The following is a 14,465-nucleotide window of genomic DNA, read 5'->3' as shown; positions in this document are numbered from 1 at the left end:
GCGCGCGCGCGCTCTCTCTCACATGCTCTCATATATGAATACAGAGTTAAAATGGAGATACTTTATCATGGAGCAACAGTGCCCCTACTGAATAACACAGGATGCACAGGCTAAGAAATACAAAGCCCATTGTTAGGAATACATTAGTTCTTTTTTGTGTTGTTGGTAAGAAGCATTCCCCATCCCTGGTAATACAGGCTTCAATGCTCCTGGTTACACTCCAGAGCTTGGCAGCGTGACCCTATTGCTGAAGATATCTTTACAAATTTTTAACACCCACTAGATTACCGGACCTATAGTGTGCTACTGACACTTATCTTATAGCCTGATTAGTGGATGTCATTATATAGTTGTTTTGTGCATAGTTTTGCCCAATAAAGGAGCATGGTTAAAGTGAACTATATCTGTTACTTTCCCTTGTCTACACATTCATCCTCAAATTTTTGATGTTATCATTAACTGTCTATATTAAAGATGTGAAACTTAGTTATATCTTTTTATAGATAGCAGATCTATCTATCTATCTATCTATCTATCTATCTATCTATCTATCTATCGCTGGATATATATCTATCTGGATATTTAAAAAAAAAAAAAAACAAAACTTGCTTGTACCAAGTAGGTACAGAGCCTTTTCTTGTTCTTATTGCCTAAACAATGATGCACTATAACAACCATAGTTTTAAGACTGTATTAGATAGTAGAATTACTCTAAAAGACAGGGCACTATGCATAGATTATATGCATAGTATGACATGATTTTACACGAGGAACTTGGGTACCCAAAAATTGTTACATCCTATTCCCCAACTATATATCATATTTTAGTATGCGTAAAGTAGCATGGGTAGTAATGGTCAAAATTGATCATGCTTGTTAGCAGTGTAGGGTGCTATTAAAAGTTCTCTACCATTCTTTTCATTGCTTCATTTATTAACTTGTTACTTCAAAATTTCAGGAGTTGTCACAGCAGAGATGTTTAGACATATGCAGAACTCTGAGATAATCCGAAAAATGACTGAAGAATTTGATGAGGTAATATTCTAAATGTTCTAATGATTTTATTCATGTCGACTGTGGCTTAGCTCTTACATATTTTTAAGCACTAATATTATAGTATTATTTATGATGTTAATCATGTTATAACTACGCAACCTCAGGTAGTTGCCTTAGTATCAGTTTCATTATATATAAATGAGATAATAGTTTTGTAATAAGGTTGATCTGGAAGTGGCATTGAGTAATTTTTAAAAATTACATAGCATTTTTAAATTGTATGCACATACCAATGACTTAGTAACAGTCGTTATTGTAAAATTAAAAAATCAGACAACACAATTTAGAATATAGCATTCTGAAGTATTGGAAAATGAAGATTTGTTCAAATAATTGAGTAAGTAGGTATTTTAGATAAAGAAATATATAGATGATTACTTATAATTCAACTGAAAGAACACAAAAAATAGTGTATATAATAGAGTCCATTATCACAGTAATATTATTGAAGTATTGCTGCCAATAAATCATTGGTAGATTTACTAAGATAAACTCTTCTTCAGGACAGGAATTTGTGTTTGTTTTATTTATAGCTGTATTCCAGCACCAGGAGTTTTACACTTCTAAAACAACTTGGATTTTCAAGTCTCACTTGTTTCATTTGGTCATTTTTTTCATACTCTGCCTAATGAAAAAGCTTTCAGCTATCATTCTAAGAAATGAGTTGTTAAAATGGTTTTGATGCCACTAAGTGCTATCAATCAGTCCACTAGTAGCAAGAAGGTATTTATGAGCAGTGTTAATTTTAAATCTTTCAATAGTAAATGTTTTAGTGAGAATCTTCTTACTAAAAGAAAACAGGAGTTTGAATTAGTCATCTTGAAGTATGATAAGAAAATCTCAGCAAACCAAATTGCTCACAATTATTATTTCAATATAATCAATTAAATGAACTCATCAGAAGCTCAGTGGCAAGAGTGCATATTTAACATGATCTACACCCTGGATTTAATCCCCCTCAGAAGGTAAATGGAACCCAGGGCCTTATTCTCAAGTAAAGAACTTGTATATAGCAACAGTTAAGATGTTAATTATGAAGTTAATTGTTGAAATCAAATTGATTTTAAATTATTTCATGTCTTTTGTCAGAGACCCTTTTACAGTTTTTATTTTAAGTATATGTGTACACACACACACACATACAGAGGAATACATGTATGCATGCATGCTATGCATGGAACCTAGGGTTTTTCTCTTGCCATGTGTTCTACTACTAATCTAAACTCTCAGCCTAGGACTTATTTTTTTTAATTTATTAATTATTCACTTTACATCTTAGTCATAGCCCACTCCTTCCTCTCCTCCCTGGCCAACCTCCCTCCCTATTTCCCCTATCCACCACCTACTCCTCAGAGAAGGGGAGCCCCCACCCACCCAATCATGAAATATGGAGAATATCAGTTTAAGTTCAGAATGACAAATGCCCCTGTTTATGTACAAAGGAAAATATAGTGTTGGCGTTTGACAGCTGTAGTAGCAATATTTCCTTTTCTCTTATTTATTTAATTTGGTTTTTATTGTTTGGGACTTGCGATCAGATTTAAGTCCTTACTCATGCTAGCAAATATTCTACTACTGAGCTGTATCATCAACTTTGTATTTGTTAAATTCTGTGGTTATTATGCCTATTGACTATTTGGTGTCTTGAAACTAATAGAAAATTTTAACTCTTCATTTTTTTCCATTTTTTAACTGCTTGAGAATACAATTTTATTTCAAATATGAAGATATAATTATGTTTTGTTTTCATTCTAAAAAAATTTAGTAGGTATATTTGTACTTTTCAGAAAAACGATGAGGGGATACTTAATATTTTAGCCTCAATAATTGATATTTAATTTCATTCATTAAGGTAAAGTTTATTAAAATGTATACTTTGATCTTAAACCATACTGTTCAAAGAGGTATATATCTGTCTTTCAGTATTCTTTTGCTTTCTTTGAGAATTTATTGTTGAGAAAGAAGGTAAGCTAAAGTAGTGTTTTCATGCTTTTACCTAGGGTGCATTAAAAGTAAATGGAAGACTTCATGAACTTGAAATAAATTGCTATTTGACCTTTGTATTTTAGGATAGTGGGGATTACCCGCTAACCATGGCTGGGCCTCAGTGGAAGAAGTTTAAGTCCAGTTTTTGTGAGTTCATTGGTGTATTAGTACGGCAGTGTCAATATAGTATCATATATGACGAGTACATGATGGATACTGTCATTTCACTTCTTACTGGACTGTCTGATTCACAAGTCAGAGCATTTCGACATACAAGCACCCTGGCAGGTTGGTATTTTGAACTCTTTTCTGGACATTCCTTTTAGTTAGAGATGAGAAAGATTACCATCAAAGGAGGAAACAATTTAAAATAATGTGAATCCCCCCCCCCTTTTTTTATTTTAAAGTATTTTTTGAGACAGCACTTCATTGTGTAGTTCTGACTGGCTTGGAATTCACTATCCATACCACACTGGTCTCAAATCCCAGACAGCTACCTGCCTCTGTATCCTCAGTGCTACTTTTAAAAAAAATATATATATATATATATATATATATATATATATAATGTGTATATGTGTGTGTGTGTGTGTGTGTGTGTATAGTGATTACTGAGCTGCTCACTGTGAGCTATTGAGAATTAGTTGGTGTTTTTATTTTTGATTTATTCCTCAGGCTGTTAAAAAGCTTACAGCAGTTTTCTGACACATAATATTCTATCATTTATGTGCTATTATCAACTTTTATCACTTCTAGCAGTTCTGTGCTTTATTTCTGATTGGCTGTTCTGCACTTAATTTCTTTTAATTTCATCTTCTTAGTACCATTTTGTGTCTATTATACTAATTTTAACATTTTCTCCTTTAAAACGTAGCTATGAAGTTGATGACTGCTTTGGTAAATGTGGCACTAAATCTTAGCATTAATATGGATAACACACAAAGACAGTATGAAGCAGAACGAAATAAAATGATTGGAAAACGAGCCAACGAGAGGCTAGAACTCCTGTTACAAAAACGTAAAGAGGTAAACTATAGTATTAAATATTTAGTCTACTAATTGCAACGTACTTGTTTACCATTATGGTCTAGACTCAGATAAATGTAATGGTATTTATTTTTTTCTTTGTGGTAAAGATAGAACTTAGGAATTTATGAATCTCAATTATGTTCTTTACCTCTGAGCTACAATAACTGAGTTCCAAGGAAGATTTAAATATTGTTTATGCACCTCTCTTAAAGTTTTATTAGATATCCATGCCAATAATACCTCACTGTTCATTTTTTGTGTAGGCTACTATTGACTAGTATTCTTAAATAAGATGCCTTGGTTCAGTCTGGGAAGTTATCTAAGCCTTAGTATTGTTTATGTTACTGACAGTCTGTCCTGACTGTCTTCCTCAGCTTATGATAAAATGGAATGAAATTTCATACTTACTATAAATTCCCTTTTGAAAAACAACTTAAAGCTTTTTGGTGGGAAATGCGAGACAGGTTTCTCTCTATAATACCCCTGGCTATTCTGAAACTACCAGGCTGGCCTGGAACTCAGAGACCCACCTGCCTTTGCCTTCTGATTAAAGGCGTGTGCCACTATTGTCTGGCTCAATTTAAAGCTTTTTTATTTTGCCTTTAAATCATTCATTTCTGTATAGTGGGCAGCACTTGTTTATCTGCTCACCAAATTCAGCTTCACAAGAAATTGAGTTTTAACTTTAATTCTAAACAATGACAAATAAAATCTTTTGATGTTGTATTAATAACTTAAGTTTTTTATTCATTTCTATCATTGTTGATAAAATATTTATATAATGGGATTTAAAATTTTCATAATCAAATAAATTATAATGTAGTAGAATTCAAATCATTGTCAGGATAGGTCATTATTTACTTCACCCTGGTGGTTTATTTGTTTTTGTGGAGAAAGTAGAAGCTAAAATTTTAAATGGTTTATTTTTGAATTAGTCAAACAATTTGACTGAATAAAGTTAAGAAAAGTAAAGGCAAGCTAGGCAGTGACAATGGCACATTCTTTCAGTACCAGCACTTGAGAGGCAGAGACAGGCCAGTCTCTGAGTTTAAGGCCAGCCTGATCTACAGAGTGAATTCTAGACTACAGAGAGAAACCCTGTCATTGTGGGGGAAATAGAAAAATAAAAGGCAATTTTTAATTTAAATTTTTACATTGGTACATGTGTATGGAGTTGAGTCATGGAGCTAGAAAGAGTGCCAAGGTTAATACATACTTACGAATTAAAAGGAATTACTAGGGTGAGAATATGTTTAACTGTGGTGGCAAATGGAATGGTTAGAGTGAAGAAGAAAAACAACAAAAGAAATCATGGATGAAAGTGCTATATATAACAAGACTGGGTGTGGTGGCACACGTCTATAACCCCAGCATTCGGGAGGCAGAGGCAGGTGGATTGCTGTGAGTTTAAGGCCAACTTTGTCTAAAAAGGGAGTCCAGGACAACCAAGGGTACACACAGAAAAAGGAAAGAAAGAAAGAAAGAAAGAAAGAAAGAAAGAAAGAAAGAAAGAAAGAAAGAAAGAAAATGCCATAATGAGGGCCGGAGAGATGGTTCAGTGGTTAACACCACTGGCTGCTCTTGCAGAGATCCTGAGTTCAGAACCAGCATGGTGATTCACAACCATCTATAATGGGATTTGATGCACTCTTCTGTCATGCAAGTACACATGCAAATAGAGCACTCATATGTATAAGTTATATGAATAAACGAGTCCTAAAAAAAAAAAAAAGAAAGAAAATGTCACAGTGAAACCTATTACTTAGTATGATTGCCAAAAAGTAGCAAAAGATTAACAGAGGAAAAATTTTTTCATGTTTCTCCAAGCCTATGTTCCTCATTTTTTTCATGTAATTTGAAATGAAGAATTGATGCAACTGTACCATAATTTACTTAATATATTTTATTGATGGGTTCATTCTAAATGTGAATTATATTTTGCCCATTGAAATTATGCTTATATTCTTAATTGTTAGCTTAGAATACGTAGAATAACTTACAAATGCTTCCAATTCAAGTCTTGGTACAATACTCAAAGGAAACAGGTACATCTCAATGATGAATACCCTGGAACGAATCACAAATGAATCCCTCTGTCTAGATCAGGATCGTGGATGTTTTGTCTATCTTTTCTGTTGCTTCTCTTTGCTTCCTTCCTTCACTACCTTTTTTCCTTACATGCTTTTTCTCCTTCCCTTTCTTTGCTTATTTTGTTAGATAGGAAATGGTATGCTAGGCAAAATATTCTGTTGTTGATATACATCCTTAGTCCAAGGTGAGGATTTTAAACAATTGGAAAATCACTCCATAGCTTGACTATGTTAATGAACATAAAGTAATGGATATAAATACATACTCATCTTAGTATCATTTGGAAATACAGGATACTACTCATACAGAGAAGAAATGTATTCTAAAAAAATATGACAAAAATTAATTTTCCTTAGATTGTAAAGCTATAGTCCTTTTACTTTCAAGTTACAAAATGAAAATATGTATAGACATGTACATAAGGAATAAACTAGTCAATATTTGTAATGTTACTTTATTATTTCCAGTCAGCAATTCTTTCCTGAAAATAATATATTTTTTAATGTATTTATTTAACCCTGTTTTCTGTTTTGAGCAGACACTAGTTTATATTACTCTTATTTTTCATAAGATTAAAAATGAAAAGTTCTTGCATGTTTTGATGCCAACAGGCATTTATTGTACTTAGGTATTTATTGTAAAATGGAAATTCTTAAGCATTAGAAAAAAATAATCTTATCAGCCAAATTTCAGATGTTAAGTCATATATTTAAGAAAACAAGGGATGTTATTTACTTGATAACCATTTTTTCCTTCTGTGGTTACTTTAGTCTCATAGAATAAAAAGATGTAGTCAGCAAAAAGTGGCAAAAACTATATTTATTGTTACTTACAACAACTTTTAAGGTTTCTTTTTTTTTTTGGTTTTTTTTTTTTTTTTTTTTGTTTGGTGGTTCTCCTTTGCGATTCAAAACAAATGGTGTGATTCTCTTTATAGCTTCAGGAAAATCAAGATGAAATAGAAAATATGATGAATGCAATATTTAAAGGAGTGTTTGTACATAGATACCGGTAAGTTAAAGACAGTTTTTATTTTATTTTATTGGTTGAGACTGAGAGTATAAAGTAATAGAAATAGTGTTAATGTAAGACAAATGATGGAGGATGAACTCTGCCACTGAGAAAGTTTGAGAAATTCATCTTACTGGTTTGACATTGATCTTCTTTCCTATCTGAGTTAAGAAAGGTAAAGAAAAGTCTGACTTGTCATGTTAAGCCAATTGGAAAGTACTCTGTTACTCAGTTAGGATACAAAATATTTAGTTGCTTTTAGATATATTGTGTTGCTAATTCCTGACTCTTCTATTTAACATTGCTGGAAAAATTTGGATAGATTAAAGATGTCTTTTGCTATTTTGAATTAGCAGATGAAAATGATAATCTTAGCACAGTTTTTTTTTTTTTACATATTTGCAAACCTTGGTATCTTTTTTTATTCAACTTCATTTTCCTCTACTTGGTACTTATTGAATCTATTTAATACTTGTTTTACTATTCCTATATTAACTCTTGCTTTTTTGTTTCTTATGCCAGTATCCTCTTAGTTTATTCCCTTATCATATTCATGTTTATTGATTATTTAAGTTTCCTAAAACATTCTTGTTTGTGTTATTCCTCTGCTTTCAGTGACTTACCACTATATAAAAGTCGGATTCAAAATGATTTAGTAAAGTACAAGTAGGGTGAGATACATTTGTAGTTCCCAGAGTAAGAAGCAATAGGATCAGTGGAGCCCAGCTTGGACATCATAGTGAGACTCAGTCTTTTAAAAAAAAAGAATCATAAGCTTAAATCATTTCATCTTGGCCTAAGTATTATGCGTATAAAGTAATTATACTTGGAAGAATGTGATCTTGCTATGCCAGTTTGCCTGTTTTATGAACACAAGCCCAGTAATTGTATGCTCCAGAGCAGTGGTTCTCAACCCGTGGGTCACAACCCTTTTGGGGGGTTTAATGACCCGTTCACTAGGTTTACAGAAGACCACCCGAAAACACACATACTATGTCATGATTTATAATAGTATCAAAATTACAGTTATGAATTAGCAATGAAAATTTAATTTTATGTTTGGGGATCACTACAAAATGAATAGCTGTATTAAAGGGTTGCAGCATTAGGAAGGTTAAGAGAAAAAGGTGGTCTAGTAAAAGTGCTGGTCTAGAGTAAAAAGTGAAAGTAGGATTTTACTTGAGACAGGGTCTACGGAATGTAACAATTGATATTGGTGGGATATTAATAGTAGGTGAGAAATACATGGCATCCCTGAATAGACCATATGCCCAATAGGAGAGCAGCACTGATTATATAACTCGCTCTTCCTCCATTTAGGGATGCAATAGCAGAAATCAGAGCTATATGCATTGAAGAGATTGGCATTTGGATGAAGATGTATAGTGATGCCTTCCTTAATGACAGCTATTTAAAATATGTTGGTTGGACTATGCATGATAAGGTAAGATATGCCCCATTGACTCCTACCTATACACAGGAATGATTGTATGTAGCTCTCATTTATAAAGTGAATGTCTGAGCCAGGTATGGTGGTACATGCCTTAAATTCCAGCACAATAGAGGAAGGAGGAGGCTCTCTCTGAATTTGAGGCCTGCTTCAGCTACAAAGTGAGCTTCAGTACTGCCAGGACTATATATAGAGATTTTATTTCCCCCTATCAAAAATATATCTAGATATCTGTACTTTGGGCCACATCCCTTGAAAGCCCTCCTTTAATTCTTTTCTATCTGCTCTGTCAAACTTTGTCACTAGCTCAAAGACCCCTGCATTATTGAGTCCTGAATACTGCTTTAATGCTTGACACCGAGCTAAATAAGTATTCTGCCACAGCCCTACAGTTCAACTTATCTTTTTAATTTTACCCTGTCTTAATAAATTCTACCCTGTCTTAGTCAAATTATGTCTTCCAGTTTGGCTTCTAACTTTAGACTATCATTCTTTCTTTGGGAGTGGGGGGCTTGTCAAGACAGGGCTTTTTTTCTGTGTGGCTTGACTGTCCTGGAATGCGCTTGTAGACCAGGCTGGCCTCGAATTCACAGAGATCCACCTGCCTCTGCCTCCCAAGTTCTGGAATAACAGGTGTGTGCCACCACTGCGCGCAGTTAAACTATCATCCTTAAGATACCTCATTAGCCTTGGACAAATTCCCTGTATGAAATTCTTCTAAATGTTTTAAAACATTGTATAATACACACACACACACACACACACACACACACACACACACACACACACACACACACATACACACACACACACACCTGCTATCAACTCTCACAGTAGTTTTGCTCCAATACATTTTCATGGTTTTTCAAGGCAGGGTTTCTCTGTGTAGCCTTGGCTATCCTGGACTCATTCTGTAGACCAGGTTGGTCTCAAACTCACAAATCTGCCTGCCTCTGCCTCCCGAGTGCTGAGATTACAAACGTATATCATTTTGGCTTTGTATAAATTTTTGAGAAATTCGTATCAATTGACTTACAGAAATAATAATGTTGTAACTCCTCAATCTTAAACATTTGTACTGATTTCTATTTTTCATTATGAAGCATTACAGTTTCTGAGTAAATACTGTTTAAAATTTTGAGTGTGGAAGTACATGGTTTGAATATATTTTCTCTTCATTTCTTCTAGCAAGGTGAAGTAAGACTCAAATGTCTTACTGCTTTACAAGGGCTTTATTATAACAAAGAGCTTAATTCCAAACTGGAACTATTTACCAGTCGATTCAAGGTTAGTATTCATTCAAGTATTTAAAATTATTTATGGCTTAAAATACTTTTCTTGTTTCCTTTAAAAATACTTAATTTTTTTGCTGTTGTTGTTCTCAGGATAGAATTGTTTCTATGACCCTTGACAAAGAATATGATGTTGCAGTACAAGCAATAAAGTTACTCACTCTTGTTTTACAGTAAGTATATGTTTGTTATACATTACTAATCTCCAGGTATTTAGATAATATATTAACGTATACTTGGCTCACATACTTTTAAGCCTAAATTTTAATAGCTTCAATCATAACATTTTAGGCTACAAATTTTATTCATTCCTTCATTCATTTATTCATCCATTCATCCATGTACCACCCACCTCTCTCTCTTTCTCTCTCTCTCTCTCTCTCTCTCTCTCTCTCTCTCTCTCTCTTCCTCTTCCTCTTCCCCATTCTGTCCATCCAACTGTCTATCTGTTTGTCTATTGGTAGATGTCTTTTTTTTTTTTTTTTTTTTTTTTTTGCCCAGAGTGGTCAGACTCTTGGGTTCAGATGCATCTTCTGCTTCAGGCTCCCAACTAGCTGAGACTTATAGGTATGAATTACTCCAAACCCAAACCCAGCTAGAAATTTAATTTCTTCATCTAAAGTTTAGAAAACAATGGAAGAAAGTACTATTGAGTCTGTGAAAGTGTAAGTGATCTAAGATTTCATGTCTTTAAATTCTCTTGGAGTATTCCCCCTTTCAGCTGGTCTTGATGCTATAGAAACAAAGTTTCAATGTACAGGAAAATATATGTATTGTACTTTGTTAGGTTTTCAGAGTAGAAATATTTCCTGAGATATATTATACTTCTATACTACTTGTAAATAAGTCCGTATTTAATTATATTCTATTAATATGTGATAGTACTGCTACAAATGTTTTCTGTTTTTTAAAAATAATTTCAGTAAAATATATAGGACATAGACTTTGATAGTTTTACTATTTTAAGCATAAGGATTAGTGGCAGTAGGTGGTTTTATAGACACCTGTCACCTCTGTCTATCTCTAGAACTTTTAAAAAATAATTATTTTTTATTTTTATATGCATTGGTGTTTTGCCTGCATGTATGTCTGTATGAGGGCATCAGATCTTGGAGTTACTGACAGTTGTAAGCTGCTGTGTGGGTGCTAGGAATTGAATCTGGCTCTTCTGGAAAAGCAGTCAGTGCTCTAAACTGCTGAGCTATCTATCCAGCCTCTTGTAGAACTTTTTAAAAAATCGTTGTATGGTAGGACTACACTCGTTTTATATATATAATTACTCATTTTTCTCCTGCCAGATTCTAAACAACTCTTCTCTTTTCCACTTGCATAAATGTGGAATGTTTTTAACATTCATGGAAATAGTGCTGTAGTATTTGTCCTTTTACAAATATGTATCATAAATTGCTTTTCCTGTTTTTGTTGGACACTATTTCACTGTATGCATATAGCATATTGGATTTATCCATTCGTACGTAGATGAAACCATGGGCTCTTTTCCAACTTTTCACTGTTATGAATATATATTTAAGTCAGGCATGGTGGTCTACCCATGTAATCCCAGCTCTCAGGAGGTAGAAGCAGGTCGATCTCTGTGTTTGAGGCCTGCCTGTCTGGTCTAAAAAGCAAGTCCATGACAGGGCAGTTACACAGAGAAACCCTGTCTCAAAAACAAACAAACAAACAAAAGAATATATATCTATGTACATAGTTGTTTAAGTACGTGAGAACTTACTTTCAGTTTTTTTTTGTGTATATCCAGAAAAGAAAGTGCCAAATTGTATAGTAGTTCTCTGGAACTTTTAGAAGGGGCAGGGATGAAGTTGCTTGAAATTGAATCTTGTGCCTTTCATATGGTAATCCATATACTGTATTACTGAGCTACACTACATTCTGAGTCCAGGCAGTAATTTTCTGAGGCAACACCATAGTGTTTCTTCTACAGTGGTTACGTCATTCTACATTCCCACCAGCATTGTATGAACAGCGCCTATTACGCCACATATTTTTCACCAGTGATTGTCTTTTACTTTCTGAAATATTGACGCCCTGTATATTAGATATTTTATATTGATCATGTCCTGTATTACTTGGATATTAGGTTGGGATGCTTAAAAACCATTCTGCTCATTTTAAAAATGAAACATTTTATTAAAATACTTGGTAATGAACAAAAACCTCACTATATATATAAAAGGAAAGAATTGTGTGCACCTCTAGCCACACTTAGCCATTTCCTAGGCTACAGTAGGAGGGATTTCCTAAGCCTGAGTTGAAAGCGAGGTTGTGTAACATCGAGAGAGAGAGACCTGTCTCAGGAAAAAAAAACTTAGTAGAATTCACTAAGGAACGCAGAAGATTGTAGTTTGGAAAGCTTTTTAAGCAAAACAATACTTAATGATCTTTAGTCAGGCAAATGCCCAATGCCTAGGTTATTTTCATTCTTAATTGTGTATCACAACAGTTATCTTTGATATAAAGAAACTCAGCAGTTTTGTTGGGGCAAAGTTTTACCAAAAGATTATACTCAAATAAATTCTATTTATTTTTAACATAAATTTGTGAAATTAAGTGCATAAAATTTTCATAGAATCATGACATTGCTAAAAGCTTTTATTGCTTCTTTGTTATCAGGAGTAGTGAAGAAGTTCTTACTGCGGAAGATTGTGAAAATGTCTATCATCTGGTTTATTCAGCTCACCGGCCGGTAGCAGTAGCAGCTGGAGAATTTCTCTACAAAAAGTAAATTTATATTTTTGTTACTCTTTTATTCTTATGATGTCATTTAACATTTCAGATAAAGCTCTTTGGATATATAATCATAGTCAATTCAGCAAGCAAGAGAACATGTTTCATCACACGAAATAGGCTAACATCTTTGTTATGATGCTATTAAAAGGTTTATTTGGGGTCTAGTGGCTATTAGGATATTTACTTGGTTTGAATAAACATTCTAGTTTTCTATTAATTGGTATCCAACATTAGTTCTCCTTTGTTGTTTCTGAAGGAAGAACAACCACACTATCAATTAGAAAAGGGCCATTGTGTTACTATAATGTTCAAAGAAGAAATAGGAATGATATTTTCCATTTTAGAGAAAATATTTATCATACGTATGCATAACTATTTTAGGTCAGTCATTGTATTACTTCCATGAAAGGAAGACATTTCATAAAATAATGTAAGGTTTCCAAAAAATTATAACTCAATATAACTAACTTTAGAATCCAGAGTACTTAGGACTGACAAAATTGAAATGAAAATTTTATATCAATGATTTACGTACCTACCCAATTTTACAATATTCTGCTGTTAATGTGCTGGAATACACAGTATTTGTCTTTCCCTTTAGACTCTTCAGCCGTAGAGATCCAGAAGAGGATGGAATCATGAAAAGAAGGGGAAGACAAGGTCCAAATGCCAATCTTGTTAAGACATTGGTTTTTTTCTTCCTTGAAAGTGAGGTTAGTTTATATTATTTTATTCTTATTTTCAAACTTTTGAAAAGATATTAAAATGATGTATATGTAAAATCTTACAGATAACTAAATGCTGAATGCAGCAGAGACCTGTTCATTCCAATTTTTAAAAGTGCTATCTGATTTAATAAGATAGGCATTCAAAAGTTATTATTTATGTATATTTTTGGAAATTATTCCCAACTGTATGGCTTTCGTTACTGATTGTGTAATCTTTTTAAGCCTCCCTTTTCTATTTGAAAAAAAATAGGTAAGAAAATTTTTTATTTTAAATTAAAAATTTTTTAAGGTAATGCTAAAACAATTCCTATAAAAGAACAACTTATAACAATGAAAGTTCTCAAATGTTCATATTTATTAGTGTTGTTTGATACAGGATTTCACACATATCTTAGTCTGGCCTGGAACTCATTGTGTAGGCCAGAGAGACCATGATCTTGTGCAAATCTATGTCCATGTACCTTAGCTCTGAGTAGGGTTTTTTATTTGTTTGTTTGTTTTGGTTATTTTGAGACAAGGTTTCATTATGTAGACCTGGCCATCCTGGAACTAGCTCTATAGACCAGGCTGGCCTCAGGCTAGAAGAATATCCACCCCTGTCTGCCTCCTGAGTGCTGGGGTTAAAGGTGTGCACCACCATGCCTGTCTCTGTTTTAGACCATGTGTTGAGATTACACATGTGCGCTATAACACCTAGCCTCATGACTTGTATTAATATTAATGTGGAAATGGATTTACATTAATCCCCATTAACTTAGCATTCTGTCTGTTAAATGTTTTGCAAAGTCCCAAAATTTGACTCCATTTAGAGTTCCTGTTATATATTTGTTTTTGCATTTCATTATATTTTTTCAAATATCAATCAAATCATCTAATCCCATGACTTTTGCTATATTGCTAAATCCAGTTTGGTTGGTTATTATTGACGATATTCTCTTTGTGTTAATAAAAGATATTTAAAGTTTGAGAAATAAATATTATTGTTCTCCAAAATCTTTGGTTCTTTCATTAACCTCAACCCTTCAAACAATTCGGAAAACTGTAGTCTTTTACTTTCATTATGAAGAGAAT

General features: G+C 33.3%; 1 protein-coding gene across 5 annotated transcripts in view; it reads left to right on the top strand.

The window, feature by feature from the left end:
• The window catches only part of STAG2 (STAG2 cohesin complex component), a 134,158-nt gene that overhangs the window by 75,438 nt on the left and 44,255 nt on the right, over positions 1-14,465 (top strand). For all 5 annotated transcript variants that reach the window (XM_084788734.1, XM_084788738.1, XM_084788736.1 and 2 more), the window contains exons 6-14: positions 959-1,035; positions 3,126-3,330; positions 3,917-4,068; positions 7,100-7,173; positions 8,494-8,617; positions 9,812-9,910; positions 10,009-10,088; positions 12,550-12,657; positions 13,268-13,379. In XM_084788734.1, coding sequence (XP_084644860.1) covers positions 959-1,035; positions 3,126-3,330; positions 3,917-4,068; positions 7,100-7,173; positions 8,494-8,617; positions 9,812-9,910; positions 10,009-10,088; positions 12,550-12,657; positions 13,268-13,379 — 1,031 coding nt within the window. The remainder of the gene's footprint in view (positions 1-958; positions 1,036-3,125; positions 3,331-3,916; positions 4,069-7,099; positions 7,174-8,493; positions 8,618-9,811; positions 9,911-10,008; positions 10,089-12,549; positions 12,658-13,267; positions 13,380-14,465) is intronic.

This window comes from Acomys minous (assembly GCF_964271855.1).
Source record: "Acomys minous genome assembly, chromosome: 7".
Classification (NCBI taxonomy): Eukaryota; Metazoa; Chordata; class Mammalia; order Rodentia; family Muridae; genus Acomys; species Acomys minous.
Note: the sequence above shows the minus strand (reverse complement) of the source record. Positions and strands in the feature narration are given on the sequence as shown.